Source organism: Nicotiana tomentosiformis, chromosome 3, assembly GCF_000390325.3.
Source record: "Nicotiana tomentosiformis chromosome 3, ASM39032v3, whole genome shotgun sequence".
NCBI lineage: Eukaryota > Viridiplantae > Streptophyta > Magnoliopsida > Solanales > Solanaceae > Nicotiana > Nicotiana tomentosiformis.
This window is the reverse complement of record NC_090814.1, coordinates 18,316,201-18,342,895: the sequence shown is the minus strand read 5'-3', so window position 1 is coordinate 18,342,895 and position 26,695 is coordinate 18,316,201. Positions and strand designations below refer to the sequence as shown.

The 26,695-nt window shown below is 39.5% G+C and overlaps 1 protein-coding gene across 1 annotated transcript; it reads left to right on the top strand.

Moving 5' to 3' along the window:
- The first annotated feature begins 230 nt into the window (after nucleotides 1–230).
- Nucleotides 231–13,881, top strand: LOC138907435 (uncharacterized). The gene is made up of 4 exons (XM_070198032.1): nucleotides 231–379; nucleotides 689–830; nucleotides 939–1,059; nucleotides 13,544–13,881. Exons 1-4 carry the CDS (start codon nucleotides 231–233, stop codon nucleotides 13,879–13,881), a joined length of 750 nt encoding a protein of 249 aa, XP_070054133.1.
- The last annotated feature ends 12,814 nt before the right edge of the window (nucleotides 13,882–26,695 follow it).

Below are 26,695 nucleotides of genomic sequence, written 5' to 3'. Positions count from 1 at the left end.
AGTTTTGTTATTTCTAAAGGCTCAACAGATGGTTGAGAAGGGGTGTGAGGCTTATTAGCCTTTATGAGAGATATCAATGCTGATACTTCTACCGTTGAGTCAGTTCCGGTAATGAGAGAATTCCCAGATGTATTTCCTACAGATCTTCCGGGCATGCCACCCAATAGGGGTATCGATTTGGTATTGACATGTTTCCGGGCACTCAGCCCATTTTTATTCCACCATATCGTATGGCCCCAGTGGAGCTGAAGAAGTTAAAGGAGCAGTTGCAAGAGTTGCTTAATAAGGGTTTCATTCGGCCTAGTGCATCGCCGTGTGGTGCTCCGATCTTGTATGTAAAGAAGAAGGATGGTTCTATGCGCATGTGTATTGATTATCGGTAGTTGAACAAGGTTACAGTGAAGAAAAGGTATCCATTGCCACGCATGGATGACCTATTTGATCAGGTACAAGGTTCTAGAGTGTTCTTAAAGATTGATTTGAGGTCAAGTTTTCATCAGTTGAGATTCGGGATCCGGATATTCCAAACACTGCCTTTAGGACTCGGTATGGTCATTATGAGTTCCTTGTCATTTGGGCTGACCAACGCCCCAGCAGTATTTATGCACCTGATGAACGGTGTATTCCAACCTTATCTTGATTCATTCGCCAATGTGTTTATTGACGACATCTTGGTGTACTCCCGCAGACAGGAAGATCATGAACAGTACCTGAGAATCGTTCTCCAGAACTTGAGAGAGAAGAAGTTATATGCAAAATTTTCAAAGTGTGAATTCTGGCTTTATTCGGTGGAGTTTTTGGGTCATGAGGAGCCGAGTGAGGGAATCAAGGTAAATCCGAAGAAGATTGAGGCAGTGCAGAGTTGGCCCAGACTGTCTTAAACCACCGAGATCCGGAGTTTCCTTGGTTTGGCTGGGTATTATCATCATTTCATACAGGGTTTCTCATCTATTACTGCACCTATGGCCAAATTGACACAGAAGGGTGCTCCTTTCAGATTGTCCGAGGAGTGTGAGGCGAGCTTTCAAAAGCTCAAGACTAATTTGACTACAGCCCCATGTTGGTGCTACCTACGGGCTTGGGTTCTTTTACTATGTATTGCGATGCGTCACGTGTTGGCCTTGGTATGGTGCTGATGCAAGACAGTGATTGCCTACGCGTCTCGACAGCTGAAGACCCATGAGAAGAATTATCCAGTCTATGACTTGGAGTTGGCAGCCATTGTTCATGCATTGAAGATCTGGCGGCATTATTTGTACGGTGTTCCTTGTGAGGTCTTTACCGACTCCTAAAGTCTATAACATTTGTTCAAATAGAAAGATCATAACTTACGGCAATAGAGGTGGTTAGAGTAGCTTAAGGACTATAATATCACCATTCTATATCATCCCAGGAAGGCCAATATGGTGTCCGATGCCTTAAGTCGAAAGGTGGAGAGTTTGGGTAGTTTAGTATATCTACTGATAGAAGAGAGACCATTAGCATTGGATGTTCAGGCCTTTTCCAACCAGTTTGTTAGATTGGATGTTTCAGAGCCTAGTCGATTTCTTGCCTCGATCTTCTCTATATGACCGTATCAGAGAGCATCAGTATGACGACCCTTATTTGTTTGTCCTCAAGGACATAGTTTAACATGGTGATGCCAAGGAGGTTACTATTGGGGATGACGGTGTGTTACGGATGCATGGCCAGTTATGTGTGCCTAATCTGGATGGTTTGCGTGAGTTGATTCTACAAGAGGCACACTGTCCATGGTACTTCATTCATCCGGTAGCCGCTAAGATGTATCAGGTCTTGAGCCAACACTATTGGTGGAGGAGGATGAAGAAAGACATAGTGGAGTATGTAGCTCGGTGCCTAAATTATCATCAGGTGAAGTATAAGCATCAACGACCAGGTGGTTTGCTTCAGCAGCTTGAGATTCCTGAGTGGAAATGGGAATGTGTCGCCATGGACTTCGTTGTTTGGCTCCCACAGACTCACAAGAAGTTTGACATGGTATGGGTGATTGTGTACAGGTTGACCAATTCATCTCATTTTATTCCGGTAGTGACTACCTATTCTTCAGAGCAACGGGATCAGGTTTATATCCGCGAGATTGTCCGACTTCATGGTGTACCAATATCTATCATCTATGACCGAGGTACGCAACTCACATCGCATTTATGGAAATCTGTACAACATGACCTAGGCACATGGGTTATGTTGAGTACAACATTTCACCCTCAGACGGACAGGCAGTCCGAGCGCACTATTCAGATATTGGAGGATATGCTTCTTTCACATATGTTATGGATTTCAGGAGTTCTTGGGATCAGTTCTTGCCACTTGCGGAGTTTACCTACAACAATAGCTACTAGTCGAGTATCCAGATGGCTCCGTATAAGGCTCTATATGGGAGGTGGTGTCGTTCTCCAATTGGTTGATTTGAGCCGGGAGAGGCTAAGTTATTAGGCACAGATCTAGTTCGAGATGCTTTGGAAAAGGTCAAGATGATCCAGGACCATCTTTGTACAACTCAATCTAGAAAGAAGGGTTATGCGGATCGGAAGGTTCGTGATGTTACATTCATGGTCGGAGAGTGAGTCTTGCTCCCAGTTTCACCCATGAAGGATGTGATGAGGTTTGGCAAGAAGGGCAAGTTGAGCCCTAAGTATATCGGACCTTTTGAGATCCTTGAGAGGATTGGGGAGGTAGCCTACAAGCTTGATTTTCCACCTAGTCTATCTGCGGTTCATCCGATGTTCCATTTTTCTATGTTGCGAAAATATTACGGTGATCTATTGCATGTTTTAGACTTCAACACGGTCCAATTTGTTGAGGATTTGACTTATATTGAGGAGCCTGTGGCTATCTTAGACCGACAGGTCTGGAAGTTGAGATCAAAGGATATTGCTTCACTGAAGGTTCAATGGAGGGGTCATCCGGTCGAGGAGGTGACATGGGAGACCAAGCACGACATAGGGAGTCAAAGACGAACATTTATTTTAAGAGGGGTAGAATGTAACGACCCGATCGGTCATTTTGTGTAATTGCACCTCGTTTCCCCTTTTCAAGCTTCATATATGTGTGTTTATGATTTTATGACTTGCGGGGTCGGTTATTTTCGTTCCGAAAAGCTTTCGGCTTGATTTGGATCCTTGATTCTTTACTTAGAAGTTTAAATTTAAAAATATTGACCAAACTTTGACTTTTGTGAAAACGACCCCAGAACTGTATTTTTATGACTCCGATAGCTTCGTATCGTGATTTCGGACTTGGGTGTATGTCCGAAATTGATTTTGGTAGTCTGTAGGTTGATTTATGGTGATTTGCTGAAAATTGGCAATTTGAAGTTGAAAAGTTTGACCGTAGGTTGACTTTTAGCTGTCGAGCTCAGAATTTAATTTTGGGACTTAGAATAAGTCTGTTATGAGATTTAGAACTTGTCTGTAAAATTTGGTGTAGTTTGGAGTTGATTTGATAGGATTCAGACGTTTAGTTGTAATTCTACAAGTTCTTGAATTTTGTTTTGAAATTCATGCGTTTTAGAGTTCAATTCGTAGTTGTAGCTATTATTTTTATATTTTGATCGTGCGAGCGAGTTCGTATGATGTTTCTAGACTTGTGTGGATGTTTGGTTTGGAGCCCCGAGGGCTCGGTGAGTTTCAGACGTTTAACGAAGTGTTGATAGAGTTTAAGTTTACTGGTTTTTGCACGGGTGCCTCAGTTCTCGCATTTGCGAGTTTTTGGATCGCAATTGCGAGTTAGGCCAAGTCTGATGGGTTTGCATTCGCATTTGTGATTGGCGAGTTGGATCGCATTTGCAATCTTCATGGTCGCATTTGCAGAGGTCCAATACTCGCAATTGCGAGCTTTTCATCACATTTGTGATGACAGTAGTAATGGAAGGTTTTCGCTTTTGCGATGGATTCTTCACATTTGCGGGGTTTGCAATTGCGAACCTCAGGTCGCATTTGCAACACCTGCGAATGTACAAAAAGCTGAGTGACCGAATTTTTGAACTCATTCTCTCATTTTTGAACACCAGATTCGGTAGGAAGCATTTTGGATGGGGGATTTTCACAGACAAACCTTGGGTAAGTGATTCTAATCCATTTCTAATCATATTCCATCAACATATCTTAGATTTTAACATCAATATGATGTGAATCAAAGTGAAAATTTGTCCAACTTTGTCAAGTTTTTGAAAAATAAGAAATTGAGTTTTGAAGTCGATTCGGACTCAGATTTTGAAACTAATCACATACATGAACTCGTAGGGTCATGGGTAGACGGAATATACCATTGGACCCAGGTTTTGATCGGGCGAGCCCCGAGTTGACATTTGTTGACTTTTTGGGAAAAGTATAAAGATCTTAACTTTATCTAATGCAATAGAATTCTCTAGCATTGTTTGATGATATTGAGTCGCTTTTAGTTTAGATTTGAGCCGTGTGGAGGCGGATTTTATGGGAAAAGCTATTTCCGAGTGTTGAATTGGCCTAGTCGAGGTAAGTTGTCACGCCCCAACCTCGGGAAGCGCGACCGGCGCTCAACTGAGTGAACCTGGCCGAGCAAGCCTATTAGATACTTTCTACCCAATTAACCCATAATCAAGAAAAGACGTGATTTCATTAATTATATAGTAGGAATCTCATTCATACAATCCTAAATCGTTTCATTAGTCATTGCGCCTTTAAGTCTCAAAATACACATTTCTTATAGTTCGAGTGGAACAAGTGATCAAACACAACATAACTTGTTTAACATTCCCAACACCCATATACAACCCACAAAGTGTCTACGGAGCCTCTAAAGATACAAAAGAGAGTAAAGTTGGTTCCGGCAACAAGGCCCCGGCTGTACCTCAAAGAGTGACCATAATATAAACAAAAGGTACAATACATGACCCCAGAATGAAATGTGGATCACCAAGTCCGCTGAGAAGAGGATGCAGCACAATCTGTGATCAGCATTGTCTGTTATGTAACTGCCTGCATCCATTTAAAGATGCAGCGCCCCCGGCAAAAGGGACGTTAGTACCGTCGGATATCACTAGTATGTATAGCTAAACACCAACTCAATAGAATGAATAATAATACAAGAGGAACATTCAAAAATTCAATAAGAGCTTTCAAATAATTTTAAAACATCAATTTAAAGGTCATATAAGTTTTCAAGTCAACTTCCACGTTATTAGGTTGGGTGATCTTTAGTGCCGATATTCCACAATTCACAATGCCTCCGTATTCTTACACGGAGTCCGATCTCGACCCGATCGGCTAGTTCGTCTCATTTGAGACATCAACCATAACCACAATTTCAATTATCATTTCCAGCACAATACCACCATGTGTGCGGCATAAAATCCTATCACGGCCCGATCGGCTAGGTCGTCTCACCCAAGATGTTACCATTTTCAATCAGCCATCTCACATCATACTTCTTTCATATCTTTCAATTCATTGGCACTAGTGATCATGATTACAAAGTCATTCTTGGCACTTGGCCGTATTTCATAATTCCAGACGCCTTTTTAACATTCAATATCATTATCATTATCAACAACAATAAGGCTTCCCATTCAAGACATTAAATTTACATATGAGCAATTTGAGAATCTTAGGCACATAGAGGCTTTTCATACAAATTGGGCATAACAACCTTTATTTCGATCTTGACATGAAGTCTTAACATTCCTAACACATATTTCACATTTTTTAACACATCCTCAGTAACAAGATAACATGATGAAGCATTTAAAATAAATATTGAACTTACATCCTTCAACACAAACACATTAGAAATTGACAATTCTATAATGATCAAGGGCTTACTCCAATTACATGAATACGGTGGGATTCGATTCTAAGAAGAAGGGGGGTTTAGCCAACATACCTCAATTGAGCTTCTTAAAACTCTAAGATGTTCCGGAATATTAGACACTTCAATCTATTTTAGCAATATAACAAAATTGAACCAAAATTAGGAAGATGGATATTGTTTTAGCTCATTTGAGCAAATTATCAAACACTAGGTGTGCATCAATGTTTTAAGCCCCTTTTTATGGAAGATTCCATATTTTCCCAACCCACTCTCTACTATTTTTAGCTCACAACCTTCCCACATACTTCAAGGATACATGCATGCAAGACAACAACCCCCACACCCAATAATTGCCTCTCTAATTACCCTATTTTTGCAAAATTTCGAAATTGAGAGCTAGGACATAGGTTCTTACCTTTAGGGTGAAGACTCCCTTTGTTAATACTCAATATTTGAGCAAGAATTGATGGATAATGGTTAAAGATTGCTCCCCTACTCTAAGAACTCTCCCTATCACTATAAAATATTAGAAATGTGCTCAAAATGGTCTATGGGGTGTGTTTTGATGGGATTGGGTCGGGTTTAAAAATCCCAAAAATGAAGCTCCGGAACCGGTTATGCGGTCCTCAAAAAGACTGCGAAAATGAGGGCCAGAACTGGAAAAGAACTGGTCTGGTCTGCGGTAATTATGCAGCCCGCAGACATGTTCTGTGATAGCATATTGCACCATATAACGGTTCTGCGGTCGCATAGTGCACCGCAGAACCTCCCTCCGAAAAGTCCCAAGGCGGGATATGCGATAAGAATGCGGCCCGCGAATCGGTTATGCGGTCGCATAATGGCCGCAAAATTGGGCTTCAAAAATGCCCCAGAAATCTGCCCCACTCTGCGACCAGTCTGCAGTCCGCAGAGTGGCTCTGCGGCCGCAGAATGTGCCGCAGAAATGCGTACTTATGCCTAACATGTTCCTTCTATGCCTACCTTGGCATCACGGAACCCGAGTTTTTAGAAAAAATTTTACGGGGACTTACATCCTCCCCCACTTAGGATCATTCGCCCTCGAATGAGGGTCAAAGTTCACTATTAGTATCTTATACTAATCAATTTTTGATACCCTACACCAGCAATCCCAAATTTAACTAATTCCCCAAATCTCCAAAACTTTCGCCATAGTTTCCTTTGTAATTAGGCCCATCCACCTGTCAGAGAGCCCCAGAAACACATCTTACAAACATGTATATAACCCAACGATGTAACATAACTCATAACAACACCAATTGTGGCCTCATGTAAACAACATATAAAAAAAAGGAATACCTTTACATTAACTGAACAAGTGATACAAAATTCATAGGCAACAGGTTCATAAAAGAAAGGATTACACAGCTATTCAAACAAGTGAGGATACTTGTTCTTCATTTCTTCCTCGGCCTCCCACGTAGCCTCTTCAACCTGCTGGTTTCGCCATAACACTTTCACGGAGGCAATTTCTTTATTCCTCAACTTTCGGACTTGTCTATCAAGAATGGCAACTGGAATCTCTTCATATGACAATTCTTCATTAACCTCAATGGTCTTAACTTTTTCCGTAGCCTGATGTACAAGGTCTGGCCCTATCAACTCTACTTCCCCAATCTCGAACCGCCCAATGGGAGATCTAAATCTCCTACCATATAATGCCTCAAATGGTGCCATCTAAATACTTGCATGAAAGCTGTTGTTATAAGCAAACTCTATGAGTGGAAAATGATCATCTCAGCTACCCTTGAAATCAAGAACACAAGCACACAACATGTCCTCAAGCATCTGAATAGTTCGCTCTGCTTACCCGTCGGTCTGTGGATGGTAAGCTATACTAAGATTCACCTGAGTACCCAAACATTGCTGAAATTTCTTCCAAAAATTGACCGTGAACTGAGCCCCTCGATCAAAAATGATAGAAACTGGAGTGCCATGCAGCCTGACTATTTTCTTGATATACAACTGAGCATATTGTTTCGTTGTGTCGGTAGATTTAACTGGCAAGAAGTGTGCTAATTTCATGAGTCGGTCCACGATCACCCAAATTGAGTCAAACTTGCACGGAGTGCGTGGTAATCCTACCACAAAATCCATATTAATCATCTCCCACTTCCATATTGGAATTTCTATGTTCTATGCCAACCCACCAGGCCGTTGATGTTCGGCCTTCACTTGTTGATAGTTCGGACACCTTGCCACAAAGTCCGCCACATTCCTTTTCATGTCATTCCACCAATAGACTTCCTTGAGGTCGTGATGCATCTTTGAGAAGAGGATGCAGCACTATTTATGATCAGCACTGTCTGCTATGTAACCGCCTGCATCCATTTAAAGATGTAGTTCCCCCGGCAAAAGGGACGTTAGTACCGTTAAATAGCACTAGTATGTATATCTAAATACCAACTCAATAGAATAAATAATAATACAAGAGGAACAGTTAAAATTTCAATAAGAGCTTTCAAATAATATTAAAACATCAATTTAAAGGTCACATAATTTTTCAAGTCAACTTCCACGTTATTAGGTTGGGTGATATTTAGTGTCGATATTCCACAATTCACAATGCCTCTACATTCTTATACGGAGTCCGATCTAGACCCGATCGGCTAGTTCGTCTCATTTGAGACATCAACCATAACCACAATTTAAATTATTTCCAGCAGAGTACCACCATGTGTGCGGCATGGCGTCCGATTACGGCCTGATCGGCTAGGCCATCTCACCCAACACGTTACCATTTTCAGTCAACCATCTCACATCATACTTCTTTCATATCTTTCAATTCATTGGCACTAGTGATCATTATTACAAAGTCATTCTTGGCACTTGGCCGTATTTCATAATTCCAGACCCCTTTTCCACATTCAATATCATTATCATTATCAACAACAATAAGGCTTCCCATTCAAGACATTAAATTCATATATGAGCAATTTGGAAATCTTAGGCACATAGAGGCTTTTCATACAAATTGGGCATAACAACCTTTATTTCGATCTTGACATGAATTCTTAACATTCCTAACATGTATTCCACATTTTTGAGCACATCCTCGGTAACAAGATAACATGATGAAGCATTTAGAATAAATATTGAATTACATCATTCAACACAAACATATTAGAAATCGCCAATTCTATAATGATCAAGGGCTTACTCCAATTACATGAACACCATGGGATTTGATTCTAAGAAGAATGGGGGTTTAGCCAACATACCTCAATTGAGCTTCTTAAAACTCTAAGATGTTATGAAAAATTAGCCACTTCAATCTATTTTAGCAATATAACAAAATTGAACCAAAATTAGGAAGATGAACATGGTTTTAGCTCATTTGAGCATATTATCAAACACTAGGTGTGCATCATTATTTTAAGCCCCTTTTGTGGAAGATTCCATCTTTTCCCAACCCACTCTCTACCATTTTTAGCTCACAACCTTCCCACATACTTCAAGGATACATGCGTGCAAGACAACAACCCCCACACCCAATAATTGCCTCTCTAATTACCCCATTTTTGCAAAATTTTGAAATTGAGAGCTAGGACATAGGTTCTTACTTTTAGGGTGAAGACTCCTTTTTTTAATCCTCAATATTTGAGCAAGCATTGATGGATAATGGTACAATATTGCTCCCCCACTCTAAGAACTCTCCCTCTCACTCTAAAATATCATAAATGTGCTCAAAATGGTCTACGGGGTGTGTTTTAATGGGATTGGGTAGGGTTTAAATACCCCAAAAATGAAGCTCTGAAACAGGTTCTGCGGTCGCATATGCGACTGCATAATAGTTATGCGGTCCGCAAAATAACTGCGAAAATGGGTGCCAGAACTGGAAAAGAACTGGTCTAGTCTGCGATAACTATGCGGCCAGCAGACCTGTTCTGCGGTCGCATAATGCACTGCAGAACGGTTCTACGGTTGCATAGTACACCGCAGAACGGGATATGCAACAAGAATGCGGCCTGCAAAACGGTTATGCGGTCACATAATGGCCGCGAAATTGGGCATCAAATATGCTCCAGAAATCTTTCCCACTCTGCGACCAGTCTGCGGTCCGCAGAATAGTTGTGGCCGCAGAATGGGCCACAGAAATGCGTACTTCTGCCCAATATTTTCCTTCAACTCCCAGCACACTGATCAATCAAAATGGTCTACTATTATTAACCTCTACGCTACCTTGGCATCACGGAACCCGAGTTTTTAGGAAAACTTTTACGGGGCCTTACATAAGTGTCATGCCTAACTTCGTGTGGAAAAATTACCCTTTAGGATTGATATTGTTTAATTCAATTGTACTAAGTGAAATCCGTGTATGCAAGGTGACAATTGGGTAAACAGGTTGTACATGGTAGTTGACTGGTTTAGGCTATTTAAACTATTTTCATGCTTTGATTGAAATGTCATATCATGTTCTAAATTCTCATAGTCAATCTATATGTATTTGTGTTAGCCTATCATTACATGCCTTAATTGACTTATTTATTATTTGTTCTATATCCTACTTGATAAATTCCTTTCATGCTTAGTTGAACTTGTTGACTCTTTTATTGTTACATGTTATCTCTCCGTTCTTTATTATCATTATTTGAAGTTGTTGTTCGTGTTATCTCTTCCCTTATTGATTATCCATTCTTGAAGAAATTATTCATCTTATCCCTTTCTTTATTTATTTCCATTATTTGAAACTCATTGCTAAATGTTATCTCTTTTATTGTGAGTTAGTATTATCTAATATCATAGTTATACATTATTTCTCTCATTGTTGAGTTATTTGGTGTTGAAATTATGAAAGTCGTTAACACGTTGAGGCGAAGTTGGTTATTGTTGAGAAATTTATCTTATGGATCATTTTACATTCATTGTTGTTGTTGATATTCTTGCATATATTATGGTGGAGCCATGGGCTATTGTTCTGGAATATTGGTATTGTTGTTGTTGTTGGCAAGTTGTGATATATGGGCACTTATGGTGCGAATTGTTATTGTGATATGATATTGATGCGCATACGGCGGTATAAGGCTTGGGGTTAATGTACATGCGGCGGTATAAGGTGGGGCTTATGTACGTGTTGCTTGTAGGAGAACTATGTGAAGCCACACGGCATCATAAGGTGGGCTAAATTGCATGTAGCTATTTCGAAAAAACTATTTTCAAAACCTATTTCAAATGTAAGGCTCACGTGGTGGTATAAGGAAAGATTGTGATTAAAATTGAGAAATGTGAATACGAGGCGGTACCTCGATTGTGATTCTTGATTATATGAGGCGGTACCTCGGTTTTGATTTCATTATACACGAGGCGGTATGTCGTTGTGATTCTTAATGTTTATTTCATGTTGCAAAGTGTTTAGGTGGGAATATTTCTTGTTGTTTTATTCTTTCTTGTTGTAGTAGTTGTTGTTCATACATGATCATTGTAGGCTCTTTAGTTGTTTCTTTTATGCTATTTCCAATGTTTATTTCCGGTACTAGCTCATGTTATTTTCTTGTTTCGTATCATTTGTTTCTTCACTTTCCATTACATAGCCGTATTACATTTCATACTATTTATTCATATCTAGTAGGTGTCTTGACCTGGCCTCGTCACTACTCTACTGAGGTTAGGTTTGATACTAACTGGGTACCATTGTGGTGTACTCATACTATGCTTCTGCACATTTTTGTGCAGATCCAGGTACGTCTGCTCGTGCCAGTCGTTAGAGATTACCTGCTAGCTGTCTTTATCGGAGACTTCAAGGTATGCCTGTCCGACGTCCGTAGGCCTCAGATTCACCTTCCCCTTATTCTCATTTACTGTTGTATTTTCTTTCAAACAATGTTGTATTAGATATTTTAGTTTATTCAATAGAGCTTATGACTCTGTTCCACAGTTCTTGGGGATTGTATAGTTGAGACTCTATTTTTCAGAAGTTATATGAGTTTAACAACCTGGTTTTAAGTATTTTGTTAATTATATCTGCTCAATTGTTATCACATAGTAGGCTTACTTATACGTAGATAGTAGGTGCCATCACGATATCCTATGGAGAAAAATTGGGGTCGTGACGTCCGCAACAGCATGTTTTGAATTTTTTGGAGATAACAGACACGTATAACTTCACATGTGTCTCATGAAGGACTATATCATATTAATCCTATTTCTCTCTTTTCTGTTGGGAGAAGTGAAGGCATGGCTAAAACATGAGCTAGAAAATTCGATCAGAAACTAAGACAACATAGCTAGAAGGTTTTTGATCTAGTTCTTCCCATCTAGGAAGACAAAATCACTAAGGAGTCAGATTCTCAAATTTCGGCAAAGAGAGAGTGAAACCCTTCATTAAGCGTGGGAAAGGTACAAGAAGCTGTTACGGGACTATCCTTACCACTATTAGACATATGAAATTTTAGGGCACAGTTTCGTAAATGGGTTGGATAAAACATCAAATATATATTTAAATTTACCTTGGGGAGGTATATGCATGGTGATAACATATGGCGAGATCCATACTTTGCTGAACACTTTTACAACAAATGATTAGAACTGGTAAGGAGATGGAGATCCGAGCAGGTCATACAAGAAAATATTAATGTTGATGTCCTCACAACTATGAGAGCTAATATGGAAAAGATAGCAAATCAGGTTAGTCAAGCTGACAATAGCATATGCGTAACCGATGCAGCACGCGCAACAAATGTCTGCTTGTTATGAGATATGTGAAGATGGTCCCAGAGGCGACAAATGCCATTTGAATCCAGAATCTATCTATTATGTGGGACAACAAGCCAGAGCTCCAATGAACCAACATGCTTAGTATGGTAATACATACAACCCAAATTGGAAGAATCACCTAAATGTCTCTTGGGGTAGAAAGCAGAACAATAACAGACCTTCGGGGAACTATCAGTAGCTACAGAAACCCATACAGCAAGTAGATAAGTGTTTGAATGACTTGTTGGAGAAGTTGTTAGCTGAAAATTAGCAAGAAAGGTTGGAAAATTGATAATTAAGGATATATTTTCGAAATTTGGAAAGGCAAGTCGAGCAAATTACAAGCAACCAAGCTCTTACTAGTGACACTGAGAAGAATCATCAAGCTCAAGTTAATGTAGTGACTTTCAAGAATAGAAGATAATTGGTAAACGTTCCAAAAAAGAAGGAATAGCCTAGGCTAGAAGAAGAAAGAGCTCCAAAACCCGTCGAGGTGAAAAAGAAGATCAATGTAGAATCTGAACAAGCAGCACCTGAAAGGGGTCCACCGCCATTCTCTTAGAGGATGATGAAGAATAATGATGACTACATGTTTAACAAATTCCTTGACATGTTGAAATAGGTACATTTGAATATCCCATTAGTGGACATGTTTCGTGGTGACCCAAAATATGCTAATTACATCAAAAACATTATGGCAAAAAAGAGAATGTTGACTGAGTTTGAGACGTAGCACTCACTGAAGAGTGCACTTCAAAGATTCAAAGAAAGACTTTGTAAAAGCTAAAGGTTATGGGTAGCTTCACCATCCCCATCCTAATTGGTAAAATTGATGTAGGCAGAGCTCTATATGATTTGGGTGCAAGTATAAATCTGATTTCATTATCATTGTTTAAGCAATTAGGCTTGGGAGCTCTACGACCTACCAGAGTCATGTTATAGTTAAAAGATAGGTCCCTGGCTTATCCAAAATGAGTGATTGAGTATGTGTTGCTACATATTGAACAGTTTATCTTCCCAGCAGATTTTATTAGTCTAGACTATGAGGCTAATGAGCAAGCTCCTATCATATTCGAACGTCCTCTCTTGGCTATTGGAGATGGAACCATCAAGGTTAGGGAAGTAAAATGGATCATGAGAGTGGACAACAGAGAGGCAATCTTCAATGTATACCAGGTGATTCAGTTTCCTCGTCATTACGAGGACCTTGCTGTGATCCCTATACTGGAAGTAGATGATCCAGTTTTGGGTTCAAATGTCTATCTAGACGATTCTCTAGAGAAAGCACTTATGTTGTTTGACAGTATAGAACTTAATAAGGAGGTTGATAATATAGATGCATTTTCTAGATGCATCATGTGAATACATCATAGAAGAACCCCAGTTTGAGACCCTAGATATGCCAAATGGACCGCCACCAAAGCCTTCTATCGAGGAGGCTCCAAAGGTGATCATAAACTTTGACTTCTCATGTTTATTATGTATATTTGGGTTGTTGTAACATTTTATCTATAATTATTTCTTTTGATGTATCTTACTTGCAGGAAAAGAAGTTGTTGAGAGTTCTATGAGACCACAAACGTTCCATTGAATGTTCAATACCTATATAAAAGGTACCAACCCTACATTTTGCATGCACAAGATCCTTATAGAGGAAAGACGCAAGCCTAATGTGGACCATCAGGGCTAGCTGGATGAACATGAAAAATGTGATAAGAAAGAAATTAATTAAGTGTCTTAATGCATGTATTATATTTTCTATTTCAGACAGTAAATGGGTAAGTCTAGTTCAATGTGTACACAAAAAGGGAAGTACGAAACTATTAGTAAATGAGAGAAATCAACTAATCCCAACTTGGATAGTAACTGGTTGGAAAATTTTCATAGATTACAAAAAGTTGAATAATTTCACACCGAAATATCATTTCTCCTCCTCGTTATTTATCAGATGCTGGATAGGAATACTACTATTTTCTTGATTGCTACTCGGGGTATAATCAGATTGATGTTGCTCTGCAAGACCAATAAAATACCACTTTCATATGCTATTATGGTAGTTATGAATATTAGACAATGCCATTCGAATTATGTAGTGCACCTGTGACTTTTGAAAGGTGTATGATGGTAATTTTCACCGGTAGGGTGGAAAGCTTTGTTGAGGTCTTTATGGATGACTTTTCTATGTTTAGTGATTTGTTTGATGAATGCTTCACCAATTTTGTTAAAGTTCTTTCTAGGGGTGAGGAGATAAATCTAGTGTTGAATAAGGAGAAGTGTCATTTTATGGTGCGAGAAGGCATAATATTGGGACACAATGTGTCACGACCCGGAATTTCCCACCGACGGGACCGTGATGACACCTAACATTTCACTAGCTAGGTAGGCCAACGTTAGAAAATCATTAAACTAATTCCTTATTTCCATTCAGTAAATAACAATAATTAACTAAGATGAAATATGATAAGTGCGGAATATTATAAAACTGTATTAATTACTGCCACCCGGATCTGGAGTCATAATTCATGAGCATTCTAGAATTTTCTACAAGTAATAAACTAAAAGAAATACAACTTTCTGAATGAACAAAATAGTAGAACAGAGAAGATAGACGGGGACTTCAAGGTTTGTAAACGCCGACAGATCTACCTTGAGTCTCCAGACAATAGACCAATAGCAAAAATCTCGATCAACCCGAGCCGGTACCAAAATCTGCACAGAAAGCGCAGAGTGCAGTATCAGTATAACCGACCCCATGTACTGATAAGTGTTGAGCCTAACCTCAACGAAGTAGTGACGAGGCTAAGACAAGGCACCTACAAATCAACCTATACAATTTAACAGTGTATGTACAAATAACAGAAATGAAGAACTAAACAGGAAATGTCGGGAGGGGAACATACTGAGAGGAAATACGAGATAATGAAATACAACAGAATGATAACTAGAGTAGTCAACATACCATGAATCAACAAGAATAGTGAATACAGTAAAGGAAAAATGCACGGCATCACCCTTCGTGCTTTTACTCTCAATCTCACCATAAAATCAATAGAAACGGTACGGCATCACCCTTCGTGCATTAACTCTCATCATGGCACGGCATCACCCTTAGTGCATTAACACTCACAATATGGCACGGCATCACCCTTCGTGCATTAACACTCACAATATGGCACGACATCACCCTTCGTGCATTAAAACTCACAATATGGCACAGTATCACCCTTCGTGCATTAAAACTCTCCCTAACCATAATGCAATGCATAAATAACAACAGGGAGATAGAATAATAATTACAAACCTTACTTCAATATTTGGTTCCATAATATCAATCTCAAATTTGAAATAAAAACTCAATTATCACCAGAAAATCCGTAAACATGATAAAAATGATAAATTGAACAACACTAGTATAACACGTAGCAATTAGGCATAGGAAAGAGACAATATAAGAAAAATAGAGAAACATGGAAAACATGTAAATTGGCGGCGCATAAGTACTCGTCACCTCACATATACTCCGCTCACATGAATTTCACTTAGCAAGTAATCTAAGGTTCCTAATTCCCTCAAGTCAGGGTTAGACACAACACTTATATCGCTCTGAAAGCCACTTAATTCTCAATCACAGCTTTTCCTTTAGAATTCACCTCCAAACCACTCGTATCTATTAAAAATGACTCAATAATATCAAATATTGCTAAAAAAATTAATTATATTGCATAAACTAAATTTCCGAAACTTTCCTCCAAAAAGTCGAAAAATCGACCCCGGGCCCGCTTGGTCAAAACCCGAGGTTCAGACCAAAATCCATTTACTCATTCGCCCCCGAGCCCGAATATAAAATTGGTTTTGGAATCCAACCTCAAATTGAGGTCTAAATCCCCAAATTTTCAAAATTTCTAATTTCTACCCTAACCCCTAATTCTACCATGAAAACTCTAGATTTTAGGTTGATAATTCATAATGTGTAATGGGTAATTGAAAAAACATAGTTTAGAATCACTTACCAAAACTTTGGGGAAGAAAATGACTCTTGAATATCGCCTCTATCCGTTTGGTTCTTGAAAAATGTTGAAGAAATAGCTTAAACCCATGTTTGATTCTGTTTTATGCACTAGGCGACAGTGTGCATCGCGTTCGCAAGGCCACTGTCGCGTTCACGAAGATAATTTTCTACCAAGCCTTTGCGTTCGCAAGACAGTGTTCGCGTTCGTGTAGGCTACCCCCCTGGCCTTCGCGTTTGCGAGTCATTGCTCGCGTTCACGGTGAAGGAACGATCGACTCTTCCCCAGGTGTGCCTAACACTACGCGTTCGCGAGGAGCTGGTCGCATTCGCGAAGGGTAACTCCCCCCATCGCTTCGCGTTCGCGACCAAGCCTTCGCATTCGCGAAGAAGAAAATTCCAGCTGCCCAGTTTACTTTTCGCGTTCGCGAGAGTACCTTCGCGAACGCGAAGAAGGACATGCGAGAACACCTGCTGCAGCAAAATACTAGATTTTCTAAGTCCAAAATATCTCGTGGCCAATCCAAAACTCACCCGAGCCCTCGGGCCTCCAAACCAAACATGCACACAAGTGTAAAAATATCATACGACTTACTCGCACGATCAAATCACCAAAATAACACCTAAAACTATGAATTTAGCACCAAAACAAAAAAAATTCCCAAGAACACTTTAAAATTCATATCTTCCCAACTGGATGTCCGAATCACGTCAAATCGACTCCGTTTCTCACCAAATTTCACAGACAAGTCTTAAATATCATAATGAACTTGTACTGGGCTCCGGAACTAAAATACGAACCCGGTACACACAATGCCAAACATCAATCAATTCTTAGAAATAATTAATGTTCAGACTTTTAATGTTTCTCAAAAATTCATAACTCGAGCTAGGGACCTCCGAATTCGATTCTGGCATATGTCGAGGTCCCATAATTCGATACGGACCCACCGAGACCATCAAAATATGGATACGGGCCCTTTAACCAAAAATATTGACCGAAGTCAATTAAAATCAACTTTTAAGATATAAATTCTTATTTTTATCAGTTTTCAACATAAAAGTTTTTCGGAAATACGTCCGGACTGCGCATGCAAATTGAGGAGGGTTAAAATGAGATTTTTAAGGCGTAAGAGCACAGATTTAAGTTCTAAAACATAATATGACCTTTTGGGTCATCACACAATGTGTACAAAGATGGACATGGAGTTGAAAAGGCCAAGATAGAAGCAATTGAGAAGTTTTCCCCGCCTTCCGTGAAAGGAGTTCGTAGTTTCTAGGGACATGGATGTTTCTACTGTTGCTTTATTAAGATTTTTCTAACATTTCTTCTCCTTTATGCAGGTTGCTTGAGAAGGATGTGCCTTGAAAATTTGATAATGCTTGTGTGAAAGCATTTGAGAAGATGAAGTGGAAGCTAGTGAATGCACCAATTATAGTGGCTTCGGACTAGAATGATTCATTCGAGATGATGTGTAATGCAAGTGATAATGCAAGTGGAGCCATATGGGCTAGAGGAGGTGAAAAGTATTCCACTCCATTTACTATAAAATCAAAACCATCACTCATTCTTAGATTAATTACACAATCACTAAAAAGGAGTTGCTAGTAGTTGTTTGGGCGTTTGAAAAAATTTGAGCATACCTAGTAGGAACAAAAGTCATAGTCTACAGGGACTATTCATCTATCAGGTATTTTTTGGAAATAAATATGCAAAGTTAAGGCTAAGTCGTTAGGTGTTACACTTGTAGGAATTTGACTTGGAGATCCAAGATCAAAAAGGAACAGAGAATCAAGTGGCTGATCATTGTCCTTATTAGGAACTCATGATCATGTGGCTGAAGGAGGCTTGATTAGGGAGACCTTTCCCGATGAGAAATTATTGGCCATTACTAGTAAGGAAACAACATAGTATATGTACTATGTGAATTACATTACAAGTAGAGTTTTGCCATCAGATCTTGAACCTTACGCCGAAAGGAAGTTCTTACATGATGTGAGGCTCTATGTGTGGAATGATTTATTCAAGTAGTATACAGAACAATTGGTGAGAAGGTGTGTGTCACAACCCAAAATCCCAACCTGTCGTGATGGAGTCTAACACATTACTAGGCAAGCCAACAATCACCTAACAACTACGAATTAAGTTAAAAAAAATACGGTTTAATAAATTCAATGGTGGAAAGTCTCATAAATAACTGATAAAGACAACTGCAACTCAACTACAACAAATTTCAAAATACTGGTGTCACCGAGTACATGAGCTAATAATGTCAACGTAGTCTAAAATTCTAGTACAAATGTCTGAGGAAATAGAACAGTACTGAAATAAATGTAAGGAAGGAGAGTCAAGATCTAAGGACGTCATAGCAGCTACCTCGAAGTCTCTGAGCAGGTACTAACACCAGATCTACCAATCACTGCACCCAGATGTACCTGGATATGCACACGAAGTGCAAAGTATAGTATGAGTATAACCAACCCAATGTACTCAATAAGTAACAAGACTAACCTTGGTCTGAAAGTAGTGACGAGCTCAGAAAGATATAGTCCGAATCATAATAATGACAACACATATATAACAAGATAATGGCAGTAATAACTCAGAGAACTTCCATATTCAGCATGTACACAGTACAAAATTTTAGGCATGCTTTCAAGTTTAACAATTTAAGCCCAAAACTGATAAAATATGCCAAGTACATCTAGCATGAGGAATGTTACATCTCTATGCCTACAAGTCAAATATGCATGTTAAATGTAATGCATCACGGTGATACTCTCAAGTACTCTATAACGACTCAGCCGGTCATTTTAAGCTTCTGCATTCCGTTTAGCTATTTGAAGTCTCGAGTAACTTCGTATAATGTATTATGACTTGTGTGAATTGTCGGTTTTGGTTTTTCAGGTGATTCAGAATTTATTTGGAAGAATGATTCTCAACTAGTAAGCTTTAAGTTGGAAGAGTTGACCAAGTTTGAATTTTCAGTATTTGACCCTGAATCGGAGTTTTGATAGTTCTGTTAGGTCCGGATGGTGATTTTGGACTCGAGCATATGCCCAGATTTGTATTTAGATATTTCTAGAAGGTTTTTGCACAAATTGGCAAAAGTTGAAAATTTGAAAGTTTGGAATATTCATAAGTTGACCAGGAGTTGACTTTGATGATATCGGGTTTGGATTGTGGTTTTGGGAATTAGAATAGCTTTGTTATGTCATTTGGGACTGGTGCGCAAAGTTTGAGTTCATTCCGAGTTAATTTGATATGGTTCGGCACGAATTTTGGAAGTTAAAAGTTCAAAAGTTCATTAAGTTTGATTTGAGGTGAGATTCCTTGTTTCGATGTTATTATGCGTGATTTGAGGCCTCAAGTAGGTCTGTGTTAGGTTATGGGACATTTTGGTATGTTCAGACGGGATCTCGAGGGGCTCGGGCATGTTTCGAATTGATTTCGGACCATTTTTCTACATGCTTTCACTGTTGGTTGATGCTGGTTTCTATTGCCTCGATTGTCATTCGCGATCGCGAATATGAGGATGCAATCACTTAGAGAAAATCTAGAGTTGGGAACTTTCTTCATCGCGGTCACGATTGGATGGCTGCGTTCCTGTAGGGCTGTGTGTGCTTACTATCCGCGTTCGCGAATGAGGAATTGCGGTTGCGTAGTGTTAAGACTGGGCAGCTGAGAGCTGAAGAATTCTTCAACGCGATCGCGTTAAATGGGTCACGTTTGTGGAGCTTTGACATCAGTGGTCATCGCGTTCGCGTGCCTAGTACTGCGAACATGTAGTGCATTTTGGTGGCAGTGGCTTTTGTTCTTTGCGATCACGAAGGTTGTTCTCTTCGCGATCGCGATGGTATTTCTGCAGTCACAATTCATTAATTCGTACACTGATTATAAGTACTCTATTTTTGGGGGTTTCGGCCATTCTAACATATTTGGAGCTATGGAGCTCGGATATAGATGATTTTTGAAGCGATTTTCATCACATGGATTGGGGTAAGTATTCTATACTCGATTTTGATTATATTTGGTGAATCTATCTTTAATTTTGGTAATTGGATTATCAATTTTAAAGAGAAATTTGGGGGGTTTTATCTAAGATTTCATAAAGTGAAGTTTTGAGTTTTGAACATCGATTCGGAGTGGGATTTGAGTGAAATTAGTATGATTGGACTCATAACTGAATGGGTTGTCAGATTTTGTAAGTTTTGTCGGGTTCTGAGGTGCAAAATCGGGTTTGACTTTTTGGTTGACTTTGGGATTTAGATTAAAGATTCTACTTCATGGATTGGGTTTGTTTCCTTTGGCATTATTTGATGTTCTTGAGTTGATTTTGGCTAGTTTTGAGCAGTTCGGAGGTCGGTACATACGAGATGGCATTTCTAGAGTATTATTTGGCTTGCTCAATATTGGATTCAGATGTTCTAGGTAAGTAACACTTCTAAATTTGGTGCTGAGGGTATGAATCCATAAATATACGTGTTATGTGTGGGTGTTAAGGTGACACACATGCTAGGTGACGGGCGTGTGGGCGTGCACCATGTGAATTAGAACTCGGATGATTCTGTGGTACTGTGTAGTTACCTAATCTTGTTTCTTTCTATGAAATTCCTGCGTGCTAGAGTAATTGAGCTGTAATCCATATTGAAAAACATGTTTAGGCTATATAATTATCCTGTTGGGATCCACTGAGGTCATTATTGTTGTTGAGTTATTTGCTTAAATTGCAATTACGTGCTCAGTGATATTCATTCATTTGTATATCATAACTCAGTCTCTGTTATCATTTGTTGTCATATCATGTTATCATCGTTTAGGCTGATTGGCATGAGATTTGTGAGCCTGAGAGACTAGATAGATTGATGACTGAGTGAGGCCGAGGGACTGTTTGTGAGTGACATTGATAGGATCGGGTTGCACACTGCATTGGGAAATATTGACTCGTGACAGGATCGGGTTGCATGCCGTAACGAGTACTATTGACTCATGATAGGATCGGGTTGCACGCCGCAGCGAGTACTATTGACTCATGATGGGATCGGGTTGCATGACACAGCGGGTACTATTGACTCATGATGGGATCGGGTTGCACGCTGGAGCGGGTATTATTGACTCATGATGGGACCAGGTTGCACGCCGCAACGGGTACTATTGATTCATGACGGGATCGGGTTACGCACCGCAATAGGTTTTATTAGTGCTTGGCCAGGATCTGCCCCTTCGAAGTCTGAAATACCAGCAGTGAGCGCAGTATTTATTGATTCATGATGGGATCGAGTTGCGCGCCACAGCAGGTACTGTACAGTACTGAGTGACTGAGTGTACTGAGTGATTGAGCGTGATGTATGGGTGTGAGACAGTGATGTTGAGTACTTTGAGAGTGTGAGTACATGAGTTCATCACTGTGATGCATTGCATTTGACACGCATACTTGACATACATGCATAGAGATGCATTTTCTCATGCTACATGGTTTTGTGGTATATATGACTTTACATGCACATTGACATGTAGGCATAGAGGTATACTTTCTTCATGCTATCTGAGATTTGAACATCTTATCTGTTGTTTAAAGGTTTTGGAAAAAAAATCAAAGATTTCTGACTTAGTCATATTTTGATGATTTCGGTGAAAGATTTGGGTTTCACTGTTGTACTTGAAAAGCATGCCTATTTCCCGTAACTGTGAACGAGTTAAGCATCATACTTTTGAGTTATTTCTTGTAGTACTTTTATTATATTGATATGAGTTGTTGTTAGCTATTGGTGTTGGACTCTCACTGTTGTTCAAGCTCGTCACTGCTTTTAATATAAGGTTAGGTTTGTTACTTATTGAGTACATGGAGTAGGTTATACTCATACTACACTTCTGCACCTTGCGTGCAGATTTTTGATGTTGATATTGTTGTGTATGGCGGGAGCTGGCCTTGAAGACGTACCTGCACTCGGGTCATAGCTGCCGCTTGTCCTTGGCAGCTTAGAATTATTAATTTGTTCGTGTATATTTCAAACGGATGATGTATTATTTCATATCAGCTTGTAAACTCTGAATTTTAGAAGCTCGTGATTCGTACTACCAGTCCTTGGGAATTCTTTGTATAAAAGTTCAGTTATATTATCATTGTTTATTTTCGTAAATCTTATTTGAATAGGATTTTTGCTATTTGGCTTAGCTAGCGGGTTAGGTTAGGTGCCATCACGACTAGTTGGATTTTGGGTCGTGACATACTCACACTCTTAGAGTACTCAATCTGTTTATCTCAAACTCCCACTCATTACACACAATCACTCAGCACTGTACGGTACCTGCGCTCACCACTGGTATGCCAGACTCCGGAGGGGCAGATCCTGCCCAAGCGCTAATATAAAAGCCAATATGGCCTGCTACGACGTGCAGCCCGATCCATAATAATAATAATAATAATAATAGATATATAGCCAATATGGCCTGCTGCGGCATGCATCCCGATCCACAGTATAACTCACAACACGACTCTCAGGCCCCAACTAAGTCATCAATATCTCCAGTCTCACGGGCTCACATATCTCACACCACTCAACCAAAACAATGATAACATGATGTAACAGTGAATGATAACAGAGAATGAGATATGATATGCAAATGAATAAATATGATTGAGTAAATATTGAAACTTGAGAAAATAACTCAACAGCAGATATGACATTAGTGGGTCCCAACAGAATAAGCACTCAGCCTAAACATGATTTCTAACATGGATCATATCTCAATTACTTTAACACGTAGGAATTACACCAATAGAAACAAGACTAGATAACTACACCATATCACAGAATCAACCGAGTCATAATTACCACGGTATATGCACACACGCCCGTCACCTAGCATGTGCGTCAGCTCAAGACTAACTATATAACACGTATTTCAGGTATTCATACCCACCGTACCAAGTTTAGAAGTATTACTTACCTCAAGTGCACAACTCAATGCTCCAACAAACCCTTGCCTCGTGAATCGGCCTCCGAACGACTCGAATCTAGTTACAAACAACTTAATATAATCAATACAAGCTATAGGAATCGATTCCATATGATAAATTCCTTTAACCAAATACGAAAAGTCAACCCAAAACTTCAACCCTGGGCCCAAGCCTCGGAACCCAACAAAATTTACAAAATCCTAACACTCATTTAATAACGAGTCCAACCATACCAAAATCATCCAATTCCGACCACAATTCGAGTCTCAAACCCCCAATTCTTACTCTCCAATCCCTAGTCCAAAATTTCCCAAATTTCACCATAAAAACACATAATCTAGGTGTAGATATCAATGGGTATTCAATATTATTGGATAAAAGTGATAAAAAAAATAGCTTACCTCTTGATTTATAGTGAAATCCCTCAAAAATATCATCTCTAGCTGAGCTCTCCATGTCAAAATATGAAATAAAACTCTAATCCTCGTTTTTGAAATTTTAATAGTCTGCCTAGTTGCTCTTCTTCGTGAACGCAAAATTTGTCTCACGTTCGCGAAGCACAAAACTCTTCAGTTGCCAAATTCCTCTTACGCGAATGCGAGATCTTCCACACGAAGGCGGACACTCTCCCGCGAACGCGAAGGCTTACATACCTGGTGCCCAACCGGCCTCATCCTTCTACGTGAACACAAGTCCCCTCTAGCGATTGCGATGCACAGAACACTAGACCTTCGCGAACGCGTGACTTCTTCGCGAACACGAAGAACAAAATTCTTCTTCCCCTGAACAACTCTACGCGAATGTGATCTCTTCATTGTGAATACGATCTCTTCATCGCGAACGCGATGAAGACTGCACCATACACCAGATCAGCAGCCTTAAAAGACCAAAACTCAATCCGAATCAATCTAAATCTCACCCGAGGCCCCCTGGACCCCATCCAAATATACCAACACATCCTAAAATATCATACGAACTTATTTGTAGCCTTAAATCACATTAAACAATATCAAAAACATGAATCGCATCCCAATTCAAGCATATTGAACTTTTGAACTTACAACTTCTAAAACTAATGTCGAAACACACCAAACCAACTCTGATTGACCTCAAATTTTACACACAGGTCATAAATGACACAACGGCCTATTCAAACTTTCAGAACCAAAATCCGAGCCCGGTATCAACAAAGTCAACTCTCGGTCAAACTTATCAACTTTCCAACTTTCGCCAATTCAAGCCAAAACGACATGTGGACCTTCAAATCAACATCTGGATATACTCCTAAGTCTACAATTACCATATGAAATTATCGGTACATCAAAATTCAATTCTAGAGTTGTTTACTCATAAGTCAATAACCGGTCAACTCTTTCAACTTAAGCTTCCAACCTTGGGACTAAGTGTCCCAATTCATTCCGAAAAAACCCTTAAACTGAACCAACCACCCCAGCAAGTCACATAATAAAAAGTGAACATAGAATAAGCAATGAATGGTAGAATGAGGCTACAATACTCAAAATGACCGGTCGGGTCGTTAAAGCATGTGTCTCAGAAGAAGATTCAAGAGATCCTACATGAGTGCCAGGAGTCACCCTATGGTAAGAATCATGGAGAAAACTACTGTAAAGGTTCTATAATCGGGTTTCTATTGGCATACATTGTTCAAAGATGGATACGATTTGATGAAAAAATATGATAGATGTCAGAGAATAGAAAACATTACAAGAAGGCATGAGATGCCATTGCACGATATTCTCGAGATAAAAATTTTGATGTATAGGTGATCAACTTCATGGGATCCTTCCCGTATTACAATGATCACAAGCACATCATGGTGGCAGTCGGCTATGTGTCTAAGTGGGTAGACGACGTTGCTCTTCATATTAATGATGCAAACGTCCTGATGATCTTTGTGGGAAAGAATATTTTTACAAGGTTCGGGACCTCTCAGGTATTGATAAGTGATGGGGTACCCACTTTTGTAACAAGGTGTTGGATAATCTCTTAGCAAAATATGGTATCAAGAATAATGTTTCTAATGCCTATCACCCTCAGACTAGTGGCCAAGTCAACGTGTCAAAGAGAGAAATAAAGCAGATTTTTGAGAAGACAATGAATGTGAGTATGCAAAATTAGGCTCTGAAGCTTGATGATACTCTATGGGTATATTGACGGCTTACAAAACTAATATAGGGGCCTCTCTCTACAAGTTAGTTTATGAGAAAGTGTGTCACTTGATGGAGGAACTTGACCACAATGCCTATTGGGCAATCAAAAAGTTGAACTTTGATCTTAAGTTAACACGTGAGAAAAGAATGTTGCAACTGAACAAGCTTGATGAATTTAGGTTACAAGCCTAGAAAATACTAAGTTTTATAAAACGAAGATCAAGAAATGGAACGACAAGCACATTTAAAATCTTAAGTTTGAGCCGGGTCAATTAGTTCTTTTGTTTAATTCGCGGTTGAGATTATTCTCAAATCGCATTGGTCGGGTATATTTAAGGTAGTTAGAGTCACTCCGCATGGTATAGTTAAGTCGCACGCTTTGAACGAATAAAGGACATTTTTGGTAAACTTAAAAAGAGCGAAGCTTTATTGGTGTGGTGACATTGATCGTAAGAAGTCAAAGATTATTCTCGCAGACAACTAAGCGAGGATTAAGTATCATACACAATGTTAAATTAGGCTTTGTATGGGAGGCAATCCAAAGTGGTACTGTAGTTCATCGTGTCATGATGTTAAATTAAGCACTTGTTGGGAGGCAACTCAATTTTCTTATTTATCTTTAGATATTGGGCTGTTTCATGTATTTGTAAGTTATGCAGGTGTGAAACAACGCTAACGGTGATACCAAGGGTGAAGGAATCAGGAAAAATTGCCAAAAGTACTAAACTACATAATTGACTACCCTTTGCTCTCTTTTGGGTCTCTCGCATCGTGAGAGCTCTAAACGAGCCAAGGCCTATACGAGAAAATAAAAAACAGTGTCGGGGGACATCACGAGACCCCATTGGGCGAATGTTTTAGCTCGTTTGGAGTCCTTACGTCGCTCGAGACCCCGACAAGCTCAGGTAAGTCTAACCTAAAATTCTAACACCCTTTTCCCCCGACCTCATTTTTTCAAACACAAAACCCATCTTTCTTCTTCTTTTCTCTCTCCGTGATGACCCTCCACCACATAGTGCTGTTTGTTCCCCTCCATC